We start from the raw sequence: 21,832 nt of genomic DNA on the forward strand, positions 1-21,832 counted from the left end.
TAATACTACTGAATACATGGGAATGTTTTCTACTCGGAAGGCAAAGACTTTAGTTCTGGTGACTGGGAACAAGCAGAGAGAGACAACAGGTTTCACACATCTTCTTTTACCCATGCATTCCTCTTTTCCCCTTGTTGAGGTACTCGGGGAGTGAATAGCTCTAGCAAATTGGACAAATTGGACCCTTGCATCTATATCTTTAATAAACAAGGTTTCAACAGGTCTGAAACCTTGAAGCTTGGCTCAGTATTGGTGTCACGAGCTTTGTTAGGAACATGTATGGTTTAGGGCTTCTTCATTTCTCTCCAAGAAAACTTAACAGCAAGAAGGAAGGTGAGGACATAATGAATCAGTCTTTTTGCTCTGTATCATTCTAAGACATTAATGATTGTTATAAATTGTCCCCATGTGTATTGGGTTTACATGGCAAGGTTTGGGTAGTGGAGGCTGCAGGAGTGGCCTCTGTGAGCAGAGCCCAGCTGCTGCCCAATGTCAGAGCAGAGCCAGCTCCAGCCACCTCCAAAGAGACCTGCTGCTGGCCAGAGCCGAGCCAATAAGCGAAATTGCTTGTGCCTCTGGGAGAGCAGAGTTAAGAAAGAGGAAAAATAAAAACGTCTGGGCAACGGCAGCTGGGAGAGAGGATTGAAAACCATCCCTGCAGCCCCAAGGTGAGTGCAGCAGGATGGCAGGAGGTGCTCCAGGCAGGCAGCAGCAGTTCCCCTGCGGCCTGTGGAAAGGCCTCTGGTGGAGCAGGCTGTCCCCCTGCAGCCCATGGGTCCCACATGGAGCAGATCTCCACGCTGCAGCCCCCCCATGGGTGGAGGAGCCCCCGGTGGAGCAGGTGGATGTGGCCTGGAGGAAGCAGCGCCCTATGCTGAGTCTGTTTTGCCCATGATGATAATTGTTAAGTGATCTCCCTGTCCTTATCTCAACCCTTGAGCCCTTTCCACTGTATTTTCTTCTCCCTTCCCTTTGAGGAAGAGGAGTGAGAGAGCAGCTGAGGTGGAGCTCAGCTGCCCACCTGGGTAAAACCACCACACCATGATAGGTCTTGACGATCATGAAGGTCCTTTCCAACCTGAATGATTTGACAGTTCTGTGATAATAATAAAGTAATTCTGGAATATACAAAATGCACTGAAGAACTGGGTTCAAGAGATTTCAGAGAGGAACTGCTGCAGGACCCCTTTCCAGTGGTTAGAGGTACAGGACAATATTTTTTTGCTTAACATCTTCCTGCTGAATAAAACAGGGATCAGGATGGCCTTGAGGCCAGATTGCAGGCTTCATAGGCAAACAGAAGGGACTGCATTTCTGTTTGTTTGTTTGTCCTTATTCTCACCAATCTAGATTTCAAAAGTCAGAATTAAACGTGCTACAGTACACACAGCTCGGGCTCTGCAGCCATGTATTAACAGCACAAAACTAAAGAAGGGAAAATGATTAAAAAAGGATTAAAAATAATCTGTCTGTTGTTGTTTCCCGTATTGAGTAATCACAGCTGTGACAAGTAAATTGGATTAAAAATGACTTCAGTCCTAAAAAAAAAAAGGCTTGAAGAAAAAATACAACTTGTTACAAGTAGTATATCCTTCCCAAACTCTTAGACACTTACATACTGAGCAGTACCTTTTTAAATACAGAACAACCTTATTAATCCATACAAATGGACATATCCAAACCCCATAAAAGCCAGTGAACAGACACTACTTTTATGCATATGCTTTGATCACATTTTAAAGCTTTAGCTAAGTGAACCATTTATAAAACTAGTCATGAGTGGTCACAGGGAACTAAGGCATCATTTCAATCTGCATTTAATTAAGAAATCATTAATATGTGGCTATATTAAATCCTTGGGTCAGAAGATTATCAAAAAGAGTGCACAAGAACCTACAGAAAATTCACAACCATAATAGATAATGATGCATAGGATGCAAATGATAAGGCAGATGGATCAGAGAAGGACTGCATCTGCATAGGAGGAAGGTGCTGGGCTGCAAAAAGTTGAGCCATTTTATCTACATAAGGCAAGAGAGATGGTGAAGAAAAGGAATAATTCCTGTTAAGCCAATTTATGGGGGAGTGAAAAGAGGCACGGAGAAAGCAAACATGAATGCTTGTATGTACATATGAAAGGACCGAGTCAGCTTTCTGTATTTTATTCAATTTTATTATGTATAATATTCTTTTGAAGTCAATCCTGTTCTTCATTTCATCCAGGAATTATTCAGAGTTTGTGTTTTCTAGGCATCTTTGCAATTTTACAATCATCTTACACTGTGCCAAGGGTAGTTTAAAATGTAATACGAGGTTCTTTACTTATGTTATTTATTTTTCCTGGTTGCTCTGAAGAGTGTTTTGTTCTTGCTTAGGCAAACTTTGATTTCAGCAAGAAACTCTATTCTTCCATGAAAACAGGAGGTGATGGGGAAAACAGTGAGCCGTTCATATACTCGTCATAAATCTCTCCTCTCTCACAATAAATAGTCCATCATGCTCCAGCTCCCCCTCACATTGATGATTTTCCCACTCTACAAATGCCAGATTTAATGCCTCCTTCATCTCCTACTCCCCTTTTTGTGCCTCCATCCGCTCCATCATTTATGAATAAAATGCTGCCTGCATCATCATTTATTAAGCCACCATGTTTTCTTGATAGGTCCAACAGCTCATACTAATATTAATAAGACACTGCTTATACAGAGAAACCTCATAGAGGAATATCACATCAAAAACTGCAGAACCCCTCATGGGAGACTCAGTTGAGTCTTCTTTCTGTGCCAATATTCTCAGATAAGGCACTTGGACAACTCAGACCAAAGTACAAAGCTAGTAAGCTTGCATACGGTCATTCTCTTCCTTTTTTTTTTTTTTTGGGAGGGCTGGGAAGAGTAAGTTGCTACATCCTAATGGTATTAGGGTATATTATAAATGGTATTAGGGCATATTATACCTACCAGACCCTGTAAGTACTCCTACTAAGGTACTAACAAACATGTAAAAGCATCAAATCTGGTGAAACATTCAGAGCATCCTGTACTAAACAAGAGAGGACAGGCTCTCTGGGCCATGTCTTTATTTCCATTGTTTTTTTCTCTGCCCCTAATCAATGCTAAGCATTCTCTCAGTGCCTTAGAAAAAGTAAGTTAGCCAACAGAGACTTGTATCTTCAACTTGACCATATCCCCCCCCCCAAATCTAGAAAAAAAAAATCAATTTGTATGCAGTCTAAGACAAAAATCCCTCGTGTGCCTCAAACCTCTATACAAAAGAAGCACACTTGCTGCTCCATGCAATTACACAGCAATAAATTACTTTGCTCGGGGGTACTTGTCGTTCACTGTGAGTACTGCGAAATACTGAGGGAAGAGATTAGCAAAGCAGGCCACCAAGGTGCACTTTTCAGTCACCCTACCCATCTACGCAGGAGCAACCTCCTTCTGCTGAGCAGGCACGGCAGCTCATGCATAAACCAGCTCTTTCCAGCTCTCCCCATCCCGCAGCCCCCGCTGAATACAGCGAGGGAAGCAGGTGCATATCTGGGTTTATTTGTGTTTTTTGGATGGGTGGATTGGTAAAATTGCTCTGACCAGGCTGGGGAAAATGTACTTTCTGCAAAAAAAAAAAAAAAGAGAATCAGGACGACTGCAATAAGAGGTGCTCTGGCTTTCTAAGAGCTGCACAATCACTCTGTGATCTAGCAGCTGGATTAAGGAATATCTTCACAAGCAAATATAATGTGTTTTGCTTTTAGTGGTATATAAGCATCACTGACAAGCATGAGCACTTCTTTTCTTCTCTTTATCCATCATCTTGCCAGTTGACAAGTGTGAGAAGAGCACTGTGCATACTCATCTCATTTCTAAACAACAGAGAGAAAAGAGGGTCAGCAGTCTTAGATGAGAGAAGATTCCAATCCTGGTATATTTAATATTTTATAATTTTTACATATTTGAAATGGAAGAGGAGGTGTATGAACCTATGACCATATATCATGGCTATCTACATAAAGAGATCTCTGTACTTATCCTCATATATATTACCAGTTTGTTGCAGGATGGAGCAGAAGGAAACCTTGTCAGCAGTGGCAGAAACTACTGGAACAGGATCAGGTACTTTAACAGTTCCATTGGCTGCAAATCTGTGTCCCTTAAACCACTGCTGATGAAGAGGGACATAGCTTAATGTAAGCCCCAAATCCCAAATCTCTTTCATCTTATCTCCTTCCCAGCACCAATTCATATGTCTATATGACCTCACCTCAACACACAAGACACTGAAAACACAACACAAAAAGATTATAGCTTTATATTATCTATAGCTTTATATAGCTTTGATATTTTACATCATTATGTATGGGTGTCTACACACCGTGCATAGATACTATATAAATGTACACTTATATGCACAATTTATATATAGGTATATTATTGGAACACAATCGTAATTAAATGTTAAACTAATGCTTGTTGTTTATGCTGCTTGAGCAGAAAGAAATGGAGCCCCAGTGGCTTCATAAAAATGAGGGTGAAATACAGCTGACATTACCTAGGCTGCAAATAAGACACACCAAAGAGCACGTATCTGACATGGACCTGCAGCACTGACTTGGCATAGAGTGGCCATGGTTATATGGCTATGGCTGGGATTACCAGGTGGTGGCATTATACCTCATCTCCCAAATTCTCCCAGCTTGGAGTGCATGGAAACTCCTGCTTGGGAAGGTGACGTTACCCAGGTGTACCCCAAATCCCATGACTGTTTATACAGAAGAAACCACAGCAGGAAGAGCTGTGCTATTTAAAAACGTGGATTTGGCCATAGGGTTTTGCTCATAGTTGACTTTCAGACCATGGCATCGAGCTGTTTCATGTGCCAGCCCCCAGCAGTGGCTTGGATACTTGAAAACACATGACAAATATTGTCCTACATCTCTTGGCTTCTCTCTCCTCTTTCAGCAATGAGCCATACGACATTTCCTAAAAGGAAAAGCAGGGAAAATCACAGTGGTCCTGAAGCCCATCATCTCCATGAAAGGATCCAGCAAGCCTGGAAGTTCAGAAGGTACATGTGCAGCTGATAGTTTTTTCATTAGAGCATATTCAAAATTTTCTTCTTCTTTTTTTTTTTTTTTTTTTTGTTTCCTTCCAACCCCATTTTCCCTCCCTTATCTTCCTCCTCTATGTAGAAAACCACTATGGTAACTAAAATGCCAGAGGCAGGCTGCTCTTGCTGTAAAAACAGATGCTTTTTTAATTGTCCATCTCTCAGGTATAATTGGTTGAACCAAGACACACATAAAGTAGACTGCAGCACTTATGTCAAGGGAGGGAGCTTTCCTCAGCTGGTGCTAGAGGAAAAAATCTCCCTCTGCAAGCCTGAGAAATGCAATAATTTAACTGGACCCACTCAAAATCACTTCTCAGTGCCATAATTAGCATGGTCTGGTCCTGTAGCGTAGTAACCTTTACCCCGTGACCCAGCTTGCTCTCTTCATGGCTTGTTAGTGATGTGGTCACTCAGGCATAGCCAAGAACAAGAAGAGATATTTACAGAGCTATGGGATGGCTGCCATCCGTGGTAAGGTAAAACGCACAGGCATCTACACGCCTATTTAAAACTAACACTTCTTGTCCTATTCCAATCATATATATACAGAGGAAAAAGGTTATTCCTTTTTCTGGTCATTTCCTCCTTGCCTGAAACCTTTTTCTCTTGTCATTCCAGTCAACTCTAAATTTAACCAGGACGTAAAGACCCTGCGCTCCCAACTGAGTGAAATCATATTCAATAAAGAAGATTAACAGCCAGGATGGTAGTAAAAAGGATAGGGGGGAAAAAGGAGAGAAAAATTGTGGGTTCTTTTTAATTAAACCTGGTTTGCTATTCAACTGAATCTTCCACACAAGATTGCTTCCCAACTTTTGATTAATTCACTGAAAAACCTTAAAAATTCACAGGGCTTATTTTGTCCATCTGCAAAATGGAGAAATAAAACTAGGAGCTAGATTTTCAGCATTTCAACGGAGGCTTTTAAAATGCCTGTTGCTATAGTACTGCGAATCTTTTACAAATGATTCTGAAATATTATCAGCATTTCAAGAGGTAATCACAAAAGAAAAAAAAATCACTATTTTTTTTCCCCGTGTCCTTTAAAAGCTCTAAACCTAGATTTGTAATTGAAGTGCAAACTGACCTTTATAAACTGTACAGCATGGCTGAAATACATTATTCTGCAGGGCTTGGGGGAATTTGCCATGCTCAGCAATTCAATAATCTTACTTTCTTTCATTTCTGTTCTTCAGACAATGTGACATAGCTGGATTTTCGTTCTTCTCCAGTTGCGAATCAAGCAGGAAAGGTTGAGGGGCTTTATCAACACTATAATCTAAAGCTCCTGTCAACTTGCTGCTGTAACCTGCTTTTTGGCAAATAACTCAGCTGTTTTGCCCACCTTACCCGAATGCCTCAGCAGCTAATACTAACCCCTATTAAATCCCATTTGCAATCTGCTAGCTTAGTTAAATGGTCCACGTGCAGAAATGACCCATCACCACCAGTTTAACCAGCTGAGATGGTTTTATCTCTAACCTTGCCGTAGTATAACACAACTGCAATCATGTGCTGTACCATAAAGCCACAACAAAAATGTCAGGCATCAAACTTTGTTACTGGGTAATTATATTGAAAAGAAACAAGTGCACTTAAAGCTTCACATGGGAAAAGAGCCACAATCCTGAACAGAAGCAGGAAGCTCTCAAAGCACTGATTCTGTGAAGCTCTTCCAGTTCTTGGGATTCCATCTACAGACAATACTTTTAACACTGCCCAGCCAACATCAGCACTGCTCTTTACCACACAACCCCAACTTCTTGACCAGCTGAGCTTGCACTGTCATCTGCAGATCAAAACTGTTTCTGCTCTCATCTCCTTCCTTCCCCTAGTGAAGGTTCACCTGAGCAAGAAACACCACCTTACCTCTCCCCATCCTGCAGCACCATTTGTGGGGATCAAAATTTTGGTAACCTGCCTTGACCCATTCCTTTTACATCTTTATTCAACCATCCCAACCAGCTTCCTCTGAAGTCCTGCATAAATCCACACTCTAAAAGGCATCCAGAAGTTAAATACAAGCTTAAAAGACAGCCCTGATCAGCTACATGCTATTTTTGGCCATATCCAGGGTTTTCCATTTTGCACCAGAGTTCAGCAGGGGTCAGCACAAGAAACAAAAGCTGCTGCTCCTTCTTTCCAAGTTATGCTTGCACTTCCCCTCCACCCTAGGATTTTCCTCCAAGAAGCAACACTAGACTCCAGCCACAACCACCCCCTCTCAAGGCAAAGAGATCTCTCCAAAAAAGGAGGATCTTTTCATTTTTAACACAATAAACACATTTCCAAGACAATAAACAAACAGGGTGTTAGACCAGCCTTTGGTACACGGGGTTAACATTTCTTGCAGCCTGAGAAAGAAAAGAAAAAATGCAGCTGAAACAAAAGCCTTACTGAATGCTTTACCTTTTGAATGCTTGTACAAGTTTGCTCTCTTTGTCTGCACCTTTCCTAAGGTGGTTGTTGCCATGGGACCAAGTCCACAGCACTCCTGGTACTCAAACACTCAAACTTTATTAACTGTTTGCTGTTGTGCAGTGTAGGGGGCCAGCTGTACAATTTTAACCTTCTGCACTTATTTACTGTATTGCTATTAAAAAAATAACTCTTAAATTCCTCCACTGCCAGTTTAACCCCTATGGACATGTACTAGGGAACTAAGATTTGTTTCCTTCATCGTCGTAAATCCAGAAGGAGGATTCCTGTTGTGTGACACTGCAATCTAGGAAAGAAGCATGACATTACTTATTCATTATTCTGCAAGAGTGAATGCATGAAGATCACAGGACGCGAAGAGGCAAGCTCTTCATGTACAAATTGTGTCTGCGTTTTGTGAACACTGGGAGAGAGAATATAAGGAGACAGTGATATAAAATGTTCTGGTAAACACATATAATCCCTCTGAGGATTGTCTTTCTTCAACATAAAATGCACGTTTCTCAGACACTTGACCTTCACCATGGTTAGTCAAGATGAGGCTGTGGATCCACGGCTGATCACGAGCATTTTCTGGAATAAATCTCCTAAGCCACACAGTAAATTCCCGAAACTGTAACATTACCAACAACCAGTAAAATCTATACTAAAATTATAATTTCTTTAAGTCAGCCACAGGTTCTCTACTCTTTTCTTTGTGGTTTTTATCTGACATTATTCACTTCTCTGCCTCCAAAACATTTTCCCAAAGAGCATCCTCATCTGGTTTACATAGTTCTACGTACAGAATCATAGAATCACAGAATCATTTAGGTTGGAAAAGACCTTTAGAATCATCTGCTTCAACATTTAACCTAGCATTGCCAAGTCCACCATTAATCCATGTTCCTAAGCTCTCCATCTCCATGCTTTTTGAAGACCTCCAGGGATGGTGACTCAACTACTTCCCTGGGCAGCCTGTTCCAGTACTTCACAACCCTTGCAGTGAGGTATTTTTTTCCCTAAAAAAAAAGAAAACAAGTTAGGGCCAGAAGATTAAACCCAATAATCCAATGGGAATTCCTCCATCTCACGTTAGCACTCTGTGGAAGTGTTTCTTGCTGAAAACCATCTTCTTACTCAGTTAAAACATCTCTTGTCCACACAAATTGCCCAAGGATCTGATTAACCCCTGGTGGTGCCTCAGGTGGTGGGAAGATGAACATCTCTGTGCAGAAGGTTTATCATGGCCTTGGCATAAGCATGGTATAGAAGGGCTCAGCCATTTGAACACTGTGCTGAAAAAATGCAGTGATGTTAGAGAGCCAGAGTGACTTCTCCAGCAAGAAAAAGCTCGGCAGGCCCCCTTAGTTTTGTCTAAAATTGGACTTTATTTTTCATTTTTCCCCCCACGTCAGCAAACGTTCGAGGATGCTAATTGCTTCAACAGATAGCCTCCAGAAGTACGACTGAAAGATCAGCCAAAGCCACGGATCACAACAAACGTCATTCCCGCTGACAGGATCGCCGCTCCTGGCTTTACAGCTAGCATAAGACTTGGGGAATAAATGAGACCTTACACAAAGCCAATAGAAGTATTTCACTAAACATTAGCATGTTTGGATTAGTGTGCCAGACCCCTGAAGGACTCTGCGGCAAGCTGGATGCTCAGCCCTAACAATGGCACACTCCGTGCCTGCATACATGAATTATTAAACGAACTTCATCCCACAGGTCCCCCAGTCAATCAATATGAGCTGCACTGCTGAATGTGTAACTATAGGCATAAAAACTTACCGTAAACATGCAGCCAGCCCTGCTCTCTGCCTCAGGATTCTTATTTTGGTCTCTGAAAGTTTACAAAACTTATGCTAACGAATCCAGAGGCAAGTCACTCCAACCAGGATCTCATGTCATAAGATAAACTTTCCGCCTGTGGATATTTCAACCCAAATAACAAATTATTTGCCCTCTGCAAGCTGAGCAGAAGGAAAACTTGTCTTTCTCTATCTCTAACTCTGAGAGAAGAAAGAGGCAAAATATTTTAAGTTTAATATATAATTTTTTTGGGGGTTGGATTTCAAACTGTTGACTCAAAATGCCAATATTTAATCTATTCAAATGGCACATTTCGTTTCTAATATGAGAATAGAAAGCAAAATAAAATCAAAATTTAGAAGAAGCATTTTGGCTAATAATAGGAGGGAAGATCTGCATATTTTTGTGTTGAATAAGCTCAGAAATGCTTCTTCAAAATTACCAAAAGTACCGCTATTAGCATGGTGGTCTAAGTGCTGAAAAAAGAGGGAGAGTTTTATTCTATTTATTTATTCCTTCTGCTGTCACCCACAAACACAAATAACATCACTGTGAATTCAGCATTTTCCAGATAAGCATCTTAGAATAAATTTATAAAAAGACCAAGCACGACAGTATTTTTACACACAGCAATATCCAGCTTCGCTTCTGCTAGTGTCGAATTTTCTTGCTACGAGTACAGAACTTGCTTGACAATGTGCTTGGCTTCCAAATTGGGGGTGTACTCTTTTCTTTTCTCCTTAGGCACTGAATCAAAAGGTTTTTTTTGGGGGAGGGGAGAACACTGATTTTTACAGCATCTAGTCACTGGCAGGATACGAAAGGCATCTCTCCATTTACCAAGATCTATGATCTGAAAAGCATGAAGACCCTGGGACATTATTGCAGACCCTATTTCCTTGAGTGTGCATGGGCCTGTGCTCACTCTGTGTAACTGTGTAATTTGTCCTGTTCATCAGCTCCCAAATCTGACATCCCTGGTCTTCAACCAACTGGATCTAAAGCTAAAGGGCAATTCTGCAAATGATGTGGGAGCAAAGATAGGTGGGAAGGCTGGGGCTGCCGTGCAACCCATTTGTCACTGGGTACTGGGTCACAGACTGGTTGAGGTTGGAAGGGACCTCTGGGCCCACCTGGTCCTGGGTGGCCTCTGGCATGTCTTGGTGCCTGGGGTGTCTTCTCCCCAGGTGAAAGACCCTACATTTCTCCCTGTTGAACTTCACAAGATTCTTGCCATCCCACCTCCAGCCTGTTGAGGTCCATCGAGATGGCAGCATGGCCTTCTGGTGTGTCAGCCACTCCTTTACTGAGGGTGCACTATGATGGTTAATGAAGATGTTAAATGCCCAGAATTGACCACTGGGGTACTCTGCTCATTACAAGCCACCAACTAGACTTCCCACCACTGACCAGCATCCTCTGGGTCCTGTCATTCAGCCAGTTTTACCTGTGGAGGCACCAACAGTGACCAGGCCCCCATGGTCTCATCTCCATGACTGACCATGACAACAAGGAGAGATCAAAAATCACAAGCCAAGACGTGAGACAAAAAGTCAACATGACAAGTAACAGCAGTAGAAGACCTTCAAGAGCAGACGTTTGGTTATTCTCTACATGCCTTTGATCTCTGTTCTCTTGCTTATACCTCCTGGAGCACTCACTACTTGCCACAAATAACTAAACATTGCTCCATCACCTCATGGCCTAAAATTCACAGCTTATTTCCAAAGGCTGATATCTTGACACGGGAAGATACTGCTTTGGCTAGGATTTCTGCCCATCTCAGACCTCTGGCAAGGACAATTGGAGAGGAAAACACTGAAAAGGAAAACTTTTCTCTGACAGATTGATTTGTAGTGACCATTAGAAGCTGCTCAGGCATGCGAAGGACCTCTCTAAGCAGAGAAGGTGGTCAAAAGGAGATGAATTTATCATCATTGGAGAGTTCTGCAGTTTGTCACCAGCTTTTGCAGTTTATCACAGAGATGTCATATCTGGAGCTTTGGGATTCTTAAGGGTGAGATCTGTCACATAAATACAACTATTAATACAGCAAGTGTATTATACAGTTAAATGCAAATTTTGCAATCTGGCAACCCATTTTTACTGCCAAACCTAGAAGGTTTTCATGTCAGAAATTGATGCCAACAGCGATAAATGGAGGATAGATAAAGTTAATCCGACTGCTTTGAGTTGAACAGGGAAGGTATTACTTTGAAGGGTTTAACATATTAACAGAATCAAAACGACATTTCAAAATATTTATGGAAATCTCTTTTTTTTTTTTAAGCTTATACAAGCAGAATAACAAAACCATATAAAATATTATTAAATCCTACCCTTAATTAAACATGATGACACTTAAAAGCTTCTGTCTGATTTACTTTAAAAAAAATCTTCTTTCAGTAAATTATGTCTTTAAGATATCTTTCTGCTCTAAGTGAATCTGCATTCCACAGGAATTAAAACCTTCTTAACAGAAGCTTGGTGGATTTTCTTTTTTTTTTTTTTTTTTTTTTTTTTTATTATTTTTAAGCTATACCTCCAACTTATCAAACGTATGGGTAAGAAAGAAGAAAGAAACAATAAGCATAAATGATAAAATGAACTGAGAAACAAACCTTTAGTGTTTTTAGACAATTCAGAAAACCCAAGGGGTGTGGATACATCTGCCTCCCCTGGAGGACGGTGAGGCTCCTGCTGATGAGGACAACCATTCAGCCTCCCTGGAGTACACACAAAGAAAGCTTGGCATGTCCGAAGGGCATTTCAGTCCCCCTGAGGTACAAATGACCCCACAGCTCCCCAGAAAAGCCAGGGTTACCACGCTTCTTCCTATAATATCAATTAGGTGGGATGAATCTGAATTTTCTTAATCAATCACCTAGAAGGTGAACTAGCAGTGGTGATTCTCCCATTTGGTTCAGGGGGACACCTGGTGTCACTTGAGATGTCCTAGGGTTCCACCAGGCCCACGGATGTTATTTCAGAAGTGAGTGAACAGCAAGTCCTGTGCTAAACCTGCCAGTCTCACGCGTGTCTCAGACACCCTGGAGCATCTCAATAGCCTCAGGGGTCCTCCACCTTACTGCGATGACCTGAAGCTTGACAGATGCCCTTGGCCAAGCCCACGTAGACACCTACCTGCAGGTGCCTTATCCGTAATGAAGGTGACATGAAGATGTCAACAGCCACAGCTGAATCCAATACACCACAGACTTAACAACCGCGTCCCGAATGCCAAAGTGCTTTCAAAACACTTTCATAAATCCAGCAAAACACTGCTGAGTGAGCTGGAGTGGACTGAAGTGCTCATTGTCATTCTTTAATTAATTCTTGTTGCTCAGACAGGCTTCAGGCTGGCACAGAGGCACTTCTCTTCCTGAAAGCAACCCAAACAGGCACCCTGCATACATCATAGGGGCAGTGGTTCCCCAGAGGCATCACTTGATTTCACAAACGTGTAATGATGAGATAAACTGATTAAATGCTTTAATTTACCCCTGCAAATTCTCCCAGTGATGTGGCAAACTTACCGGGGAATGGACAGGAAGATGGAATTCCTCTACTCCCAGCAAAGAATATGGCAAACCATATATGAATTTTGGCTTAATTTGCATTCCTGGGAAAAACAGGTGCCTCCCGAGGTTACTATTTGGCCAAAAGACAGTACAATCAGTGATCCAAAAGCTGCACTTTTTGCCCCTTTCAGGCCCATTGCCCTTGTCTCACCCCTGAGCAGCTCGGATCTCAAACTGAGCTTCCCGTTCAGCAAATACTTTGAATCTCCTTTGCAGTACTGCACCGTAATCAGTTCTGCTGCATAGCCCTAATAAAATCATTAAAGTATTATACATCAAAAAGCATGCACTTTGTCAGTGTTCTGCAGACAGTGACTGCTTCATGGGTATATATCCACTAATACTGCTTAGATGTGACAATCAGGCTGTGGCCATAGGAATTTTCTTAATCAGGTCTCAAATACAGGAGGATCTGTGTCCTTATGGGTTCTCTGATAGCAATCTTGTAGTGTCAGGGTGTCTGATTTTTCCAGGGGACTGGGAGGGATTTGTAACAGAGAGGACTGACTATTGCCAGTTCACTTCTACAAGAATAGGAGGCTTATTTTCATGCAGTGTACAGATGTAAAGCTGAGTCCTCCCTCAGCTGCAGAGAAACATATCTGCATATTTCTATCATCTGCAAATTGGAAAAAAAAAAAAAAGGAAGAAAAAAAGGAAAAAAAAAAACAATCAGGAAAAGGAGGTGGAAGCCAATTTTTATTTTTTTTTCTTCAAATCAGGAGAAATCAACACATTTTGTAGCATGGACACATTCAAAAAACTCATCAGTGCTAAAAGCACCAAAAATATCCTCTTCACATCTCTTCATTGAACAGGCAAATTCTCCTGGTGGTGACTGGTAAAGGAACCAAAAAATGCTGCAGCATGAGGAGTCATTGGCTCCAGCCCATCACTTATAAAAGGTGGGTACGACTGTAATTCAATACAGCATCATATTGACCTTGCCCTGAAATAAGTTAAGCTAAGGGTAAGTGTTGAATGAGAGGATATACTTGTGTGTAAGCCATCCAGGAAGCCTGGTTTGGAAAGTATGCAATAATGTCATGGTCAACCAGCCTGCAATAAAGGGACTCACAGACCCGTCCTGCCACTAACAGCTCAATCCTGTAGCTTCAAGATATCCATCAAATGATGCTTGCAAACTTTCCTTCTAAATATATATATGTGTGTAATAATAATAATAAAAGCCAACTTTATATTTTTACATTTTTTCTTAACTCATATTTTTCCTAGGAAGAATATCCAGTGGTACATGGGGAAGCCTTATCCTCCCTGCAGCCTGTGGACTGTCTCTTTGAGACAGTGATTTATCCGGGCACTTCATTTTATTTTGCCCAAATTAAGTTACCGTCAGTGCCTAACATCAGGGAATCTCCTGAATCCCACACCCTGGGACCAAGGAGGGAGATAAATTGCTTGGGAGCTTGGATTATTAAACCAATGGTTACGGAAAAAAAAAATATATATATATATATATATACATTTTTCTTGCATGGGATCAGTACTTAACAAGTAGTTTGCAGACATGTATCACTGGAAAAAGCTGTCAGCATTGCCTAATGACCCTAGCTCCTCACCCGAGCTCCATGCATCCTTCTTCCTTTTGCTCCTGCTCCTTTCCCAATTAATCCGGGGTCAGTTGCATTCAGCCGACTCCATCTAGAGCTTCTTAAGGGCATTTACATTTCACTTTCCTTGCATTTTCTCCTTCCAGCTCCAAGCATGTCACACACAAGTATTAGAGCTGGCTCTGGGATGAGCTCTGACCAAGGTTTCTGACTGCTGGATCTCACATATACCCTGCTCACACATCACCAGCCACCTCTGCCTCACTGTCTAGAACTGGCACTCTGTTTGGGACGAACTCGTCCCAAATTCACTTGCCACAGGTGCAGTCCTTATCCCAAATGACTCAGCTATCAAAGGGAGAGAAGGCATTTCAGCAAAGGGAAGAGCCCGGGTTGACAGTGAGAAGTCTTCCCTCATCTGAATCAGCGTCCCTCTGATGCCCTTATGAGCCCTGTGCCTAACAGGTGGAAAGTCTGGAAGACTTTTTAAAAGTCAGGCAGCTTGGCTTCATGTATTGTTTTTAGCAGGATCCTGCAGCAAGATAAGCAAACACTACTGCAGTGCACAGACTATGGATACTAAACGTCCTTCGTGGCAGGAACATTTCTCACCATGAACTCCTGATCTCAAATATTCTGACCCCCCTCGCCTGCCTGACAGCCTCCCTTTAGCAAAGTGGTAAATAAGTCACTTAGTTAGTATGAAAGAGAAGGTGTGGTGATTTTATTATTTAGATATCCACAAACACTATCATTTTTCTAATAGCCGAGGCTATAAACCTACCAAATGTTCACTCGTTGCTCTCAATCCGTCTTCCAAGTTAGAGGATGTTCAAGGAGAAGCATGCATCAGCCTTTGAAGGAAAGGGGTCGAGTGGCAAAGGAGCAAGAGTTTACGCCATGATTTGCAGCTGGGGAAGCGGAAAATGCTGCCCCAAAGGTCTCACCTGAAGAGCTGACCCTCTGCTTGTTCCTGATCTTAGAGATATACGCAGCCCTGCCGGCTCTCATGATTCATGGCGCGCTGCTTTTTGCTGGTGCAGCTCTCATGAGAGATGGGCAGAGATGCACGCAGAGCATTCAAGGCTGCTCGCACACATCTGGCGATGAAATGGGGTCAGTGTGAAGGACACGCCAGTCTTAAGACAGGAGAAAACAATGGGATGATGGAGGGGAAGACAGCTGCTGGTCCTCCTCTGCTGGGCACCCTGCAACTGTTCAGTCTGGAGACGCAACAAGGAAAATAGGAGAAATCAAGAGAAACCTTCTATAAAGCCTGGGGAAAGGTTATAGATCAGGATAATGGAAGCACAGAGCTGGTGGAATTCTAGGGCTGATGACAGGGACAAGGAAGCATGGTTAAAATAAAAATATGCTGCATTTAGCTACCTGGACAATTAATGATAATTCCAAGATCCAAAATAATCGTTGCAATTAGTGCCTTATGGATCTATTTATGTAACTGCTCAGGAAAGAAGAAAATTATCTAGCCATGTTTTTGAAGCGCTCTGAGGAGCCAAGGAATTGATTCTTAAATAAAAAAGAAGTAGTTTAGGAGCATAAGCACAATAGATGCTCTGGGTGATCGAAAGCCATCCTTGGTAAAAGATCTCCATTAGTTACAAGGGCAGTTTATGCTACAAATAATTTTGTACATGTAAACATCTTTCCTGATTACATTGATCTCCACAGGCTGACTCTTTACTCTTACATCCTCTCCAATCTCCTAAAATTAGATCCAAATCTTCTGACTATTATTACTATTACTATTTTTAATCCTCCAGTTTGCAAAACAGTGTATATGTGAATTAGGGCAGATCTGAGGCACAGATGAAAGCAGTGGAATGGAGAGAGGGAAGAGACTGCAAACCAGTCTGAGAGATTATACTGCGTCGAGAAGGCAAGTCAAGCACATCAGGCACTTCTAAGGAGAATAATGCCAATATAAAGAAATAGAAACCAAATTCTCCCTTCCGTTCACAGCTGAACCTCACTAGGAAATGCAGTCATATATACAAAACTAGAACCACATCCTAAGTACTTGATTTTTGTATGCAGGCTGCATGAAGGGAAGCAGCTTTAATAAATTGTGCTACATTTGGAAAAGCCATTTTAATTCTCTAATTAGCATGCATACAATGAAAACTAACTGTGCGTGTTTGTGTATACACATATCCAGAAGAGAGTTTAATGAACTGTATCTATTGCAAGTGAAACTGAAGTTTCATCTTCTCTGTGCTGTACCATGTGATGCTGTGATGCAAGTTTCAATACCACAGCACACTTTTCTGCCTATAAAATGTCTTCTTGCTCGAAGGAAGGAAGGAAGGAAGGAAGGAAGGAAGGAAGGAAGGAAGGAAGGAAGGAAGGAAGGAAAGAAAAGAGCTACACAAGCATCCAAGTCTGGCTTCACATCAAAAAACAACAAAATAAACGACCCATACACAACCACAAAAAAGGGTCTTTCACTGTAGGCCATCATCTTCTGTTATCTACCTACCATTCTCCGCCACCTGAAACCAGCACAAGCGGAGCTTTATAGGATCAATACATGTCTTACCATCATTAATCACCAACAGAAAGGAGCAAAATGAAGTAAGCCTGACAAAAAAAGTGTCCAGCTATAAAAAAGGACAGGAAAAAGGGCGAGAAAAATGAAAAGGCTGGGACAAAGAGAGATCTGTAGCAATTCAAAAGAGACTCACAGTCCATCCTGCAGCTCTTGAGTATCGTTTGAGGTCCCCAGGGATCGAAGGCTTCTTTCCAGAGAGGTCACTGTCAACAGCAGAGAAAGAAAGATAAACAAGCAGCACACCTTTTCAAATAAAAAATAATGGATTTTCATTTGTTTGTCTTTTAATTTGTTTCCTTTCAAAACAACATAATGAAGTAGTGTTTAAACAGGTACCTTGTGACACAAAGGGGCCATCAGGCAATGCCCGCTACCCCAAAATGGATAAATTGGGTCCCTAGGATACAGAAATGGAGATTCCACAGATGCTGTGGCATGACGGGACGTGATAGCATAGCTGTGAATTGCTCCAAATGGACACTAAGAGCCTGAACTTTATCAGCCATTCTAGTATCTTCTAACTCATTGTTCAAGACTTCAACAGTCCAAATCTTTTCTTTTAGCTCAGATAAAGTGTGATGTTTTACTATGATTATCTCATGTGCTCGAGCTGGAGAGCTTCTTGGGCTTTTCCATCAGGAGAGAAGAATGTTCTACCCTAAGTGATCCCAAGTTGGAAACATGGTTTGTTTCGCAATACAAAATAACTTCATATTTAAGAAATATATATAGGTTTGTGTGTATTCACTGCCACATCTTCATTCTCAGATTAACAGAAGATCATTATATTTGGACTTAGCATGTCAAGTATGCAAAACACTTCAAGACCTTCATTAATGAAAGATGCTAAATGAATGAGATTCTTTCTGTTTACACGTGGGGTTTTCTCAGGAGGCTTCCAGCTGTAAAAAAAACTTATGACCAGTTATCAGCCACACTTCAATATTTAAAGAAGGAAAAAATATATATATTAGAAACGTATCTCAGCTATTCCTGTTGAAATTTAAGATATCCTGTTTTAATGATTACAGTCTTGGTCTCGGTCTACAGCTTTGAACAAATCACTCAACTATTTTTTTCCATTGACAGACAAAACTGAATCCCCTCTTTTCTTCTGGGCTTCTGTGGGTGGACACAAAAAAGCCACAGAAAGAGACAAAAACAACTTCATGTGTTTGGACATGGTATTCAAACAAGCTTGAATATCACCACATATTTTCACCTTGCTTATTACGCTGCTAGATCTCAACAGCAGATCTCAGTACAGAGCTTGGCAGCTCAGTAAGATAAAGCCTTAAGGAACTGTCTACACTTGAGCTCATAATTATTATCCTTTGCTGGATGCACAATGTTTTAAGCAATAAATTGAGAGTTTTCACTAATAGCCATTTGCTTCTCTAGTTTAACAGCATTGATCCTGCAAAGATCTCATAGATATGATAATGCTCTCTCATTCTGCTCCTCAATCCTAACAACTCAATCTCCCATGGAAATTGTCCATTTCTAAGACAAAACTAAAAATACTTCAAGGCCCAGCAGCCCTTCATGGCGCTGCAGAGCACGATGCTTGCTCGAATGTCCTTGGAGAACAGAGAGTGAGTTAAGGTAGCAGAAGCACTTTGTACGTTGAATTTCTAGGAACACGTTAACGTCATGTGTGCAGCTCAAGGAGGGAGAAGAGCAGCTACAGCATCCAAGCACCTTTCTAACCTGAGCTGCAAAACCAAGGCAATCCAAAGTGAAGGACTCTCTGCCAGCTCTTCCTAGAAATGAACACAGGCTTGAGGGAAGACAGATCTGATAGGCGGGTGCTTCTTTGCAAGAGCAGTATGGACCTCTGCTGCTGCCTGCTTCGGAGAATAATGGAGGAGGAAGCAGTTTTCTTTTTGCACTAAACTGTTCAAAACTTGCATGCAGAAGAATCTGAGGCAGGATTGCAAGAGAGGAGCAAAGCACTCATTGGTGAGGTGAGAAAATGACTCAGGTTTAAGTTCCCATCCTAAAATTTGATCTAATATTTTAACTCCAGTGTAACATATTAACACATATACATAAAGGTAAGTTATCCCTATAGGACAAGATATGTGCTGTGGAACACACAAGATGTTGGCATTTGATATGGCTTTTACCTGGGAAATAGCACAACTGAGACGCAAACTTGAGCTGGATCTCAGGGGACTGAGCTCTTTTTGTATTTTGGGACAGTCCTACCTTGCTTTGGATAAGAAGAGCTCTACTGAAATCTGCATGGCTCTTGTTGTGGATACAGAAAGTCCCCCCAGTTTACCAGTTCTGACCATCTGAGCTATCAAAGAAGCAAAATGTCAAGTTATGATGGAGTGATGCTGTGAAGCCGGTGCTAGAACAGACATCTTACTTAAAAATCCTTGTACACTTAACATTAAAAAAGGCATATGCTAGTCTTCCAAGATGAGGCATCCACAGAGATCACTGCTGTTGGATCTGCACTGATTTACATAAACTGAAAGTTTGGCACCACTTGTCTACGCCATCGCAATCCTTAAAATCAATGGGGGATGAGAAACCATCCCTAGATGGCAACGGAGACTTTATTACACCTGGGGGATGCTGAAAAATCCTTTGCTCAGCCTCTCAGATCAAGGTAATGGGACTGCGCCTGGCACCAACCTGTCACGGGGAGTCATTAATGAGCAAGTAACAGGAATTAGAGAGGGAAGAGACCCATTAGAGCACTCAGGTTCTCCATCTGGCCAGAACAGGTCTGATTCCTGCAGTATATCCTCCAGCGATCAGCCCTTTAGACACGATGCGCCAACCTAGCTCCGTTTATGAGTGTTATTTATTTTACTTATTTATAAGGCATTTAGTGAGAGGCAGCTAAAAGCCATGCTCTGACAGAAATGCAAAACCTTCATAAAAATGAGTAGGAAAAAAAGCCATCAACCAGACAAACTCACCTAGTACCTGAGCTGCTTTTTGCGTATGCGTGTGTGTTTTTTTTTCCCACCCAACTGGAAAAATCAACTAAAGAAGGAAACGTAAAACTCAGAGAAGCCAAAGCCTTATCAGACAAACTTCCCTATGCTCAATAGAGACAGTCCCCAAAGAGCTAGAGACAGAAAGAAGATGCAAAGAATAGGTAAAAGTTCCCTCTACCCCTTGACACTTTTTTAAGAGATGGGTTAAAAAAAGTCCCTAAGCTCATGAACTGGCAGAAGAATGATCCAGTGGCACATAAACAGAACCAACGATCCTGGCTATGGCTTTTATTCAACACAAAAGGAAGATTTCCATATCCACAGCAGAAAAGGGGAGCGGGAGGCATTTATATGTGAGATCTGCCAAGATTAGCTCAGAGCCGCAGAGATTCCCCTTGGTCAGGAGCCAAGTCCTCAACTGCCCAATATGAATTTAAATCACCCCAAAGACTTAGGCTTCTGCAAAAAGTTAGGAGAGCAAGGAGGAACAAGACATGCAGCATTTACTATTTTTGTAGTGACACCAAACAAAAATCAGCGGTGCTTTAAAATCCCAGTATAGAGTTGATTTCTTGTTTCATTAAGAATACTCATTCTTCAAAGATAGAAAAAATGCAGCTGCCCACAACCTTGCATTTTGGAAATTGAAACAACAGAGGCATAGCATGGGGACCTCATGGCACCTTTAGCATCTCAAAGGGGAGAGGAGCATTTCTGGTGCCTGTTTTGGTCTCCAAATGCATTGGAGGACTTGGGAAGCCCCTAGGAGGCTGGGGTAAGGCAGGAAAAGAAGGAAAAAGGGAGCTGTAACTGGATTTATGCAACCCAGAAGGACATTCAACACACTATGCCCGGAGCAACAGGAGCACCAAGCATCATCTGGTGAGCATCTGCAATGCAGCCACCTGCTCCTTGATCAGCCCCTTGCATGGTGGTGCACACACAGCTCTGACTTTTGCTACAAGCTCGGACACAGAGTTTGCTGGATTGGCTGAAGAGACCATATGGTACAGCTGTGCAAGGCAGGAGGGATCTTGGGCATCCTTTCCCATTTTATAAACCTACAAAGTTCTCCGTCTAGGGTGGATTAGCTTTGCAAAAATTTGAGCAGCACAGCCAGCTTATGAAGAAGCCATATACAAATTGAAGCAAACTGACTTCAGCAGACTCAAATAATCTGGGTAGTGAACAGAGCAACAAAGGCATAGTATCTTATGGGCATTTTCTCAACCTAAAAGCACTTTAAAAAACATTATAAATTCATAGATTCATAGATTTTAAAGGCCAGATAGAGCAATTCTGATTATCCAGTCTGATTTCCTACCATAAAATTTTGCCCCATCACTCCTACACTGAGGCTGTAGATTGTAGCTGGACTCCAGTATCTCTTACAAAAACGCGTCTGAATCTTGATTTAAAGGTTTGAAGTCGCATCAAATCCATCACGTCCCTTCAATAAGCAGTTCTAATGGCTAGTTATCCTCATACAGAAAGATTGAATTTGTCTAGCTTTGACTCCTATCTCCTGATCTCATTATGTGTGAGGATGTTAGATTAATGAGCCCTACGCAATCTATTTGAAGTCCTTCTTCCCACAGAGGTACTTACAGACCACGATCGAGTCCTCTCAAACGTCTCAAACAGAAGTTCGGATTGCATACATTTTAAAGTCTGATTTGCAGACTTCAAACAGTTGTCTTAGCTCTTCTCTGTACCCTCTCCAATTTTGCAGAATAGTTTTAAGTATAGGTGCTGTCATTACCTGCTTCGGAGAGCACTCGGTGCAGGCACCTCTAACAG

The 21,832-nt window shown here is 41.8% G+C and overlaps 1 protein-coding gene across 4 annotated transcripts in view; it reads right to left on the reverse strand.

Moving 5' to 3' along the window:
- The window catches only part of TSNARE1 (t-SNARE domain containing 1), a 450,045-nt gene that overhangs the window by 275,562 nt on the left and 152,651 nt on the right, over positions 1 to 21,832 (reverse strand). For all 4 annotated transcript variants that reach the window (XM_032181907.1, XM_032181904.1, XM_032181905.1 and 1 more), the window contains one exon: positions 17,206 to 17,275. In XM_032181907.1, coding sequence (XP_032037798.1) covers positions 17,206 to 17,275 — 70 coding nt within the window. The remainder of the gene's footprint in view (positions 1 to 17,205; positions 17,276 to 21,832) is intronic.

The sequence above is a fragment of the Aythya fuligula genome, chromosome 2 (genome assembly GCF_009819795.1).
Source record: "Aythya fuligula isolate bAytFul2 chromosome 2, bAytFul2.pri, whole genome shotgun sequence".
NCBI lineage: Eukaryota > Metazoa > Chordata > Aves > Anseriformes > Anatidae > Aythya > Aythya fuligula.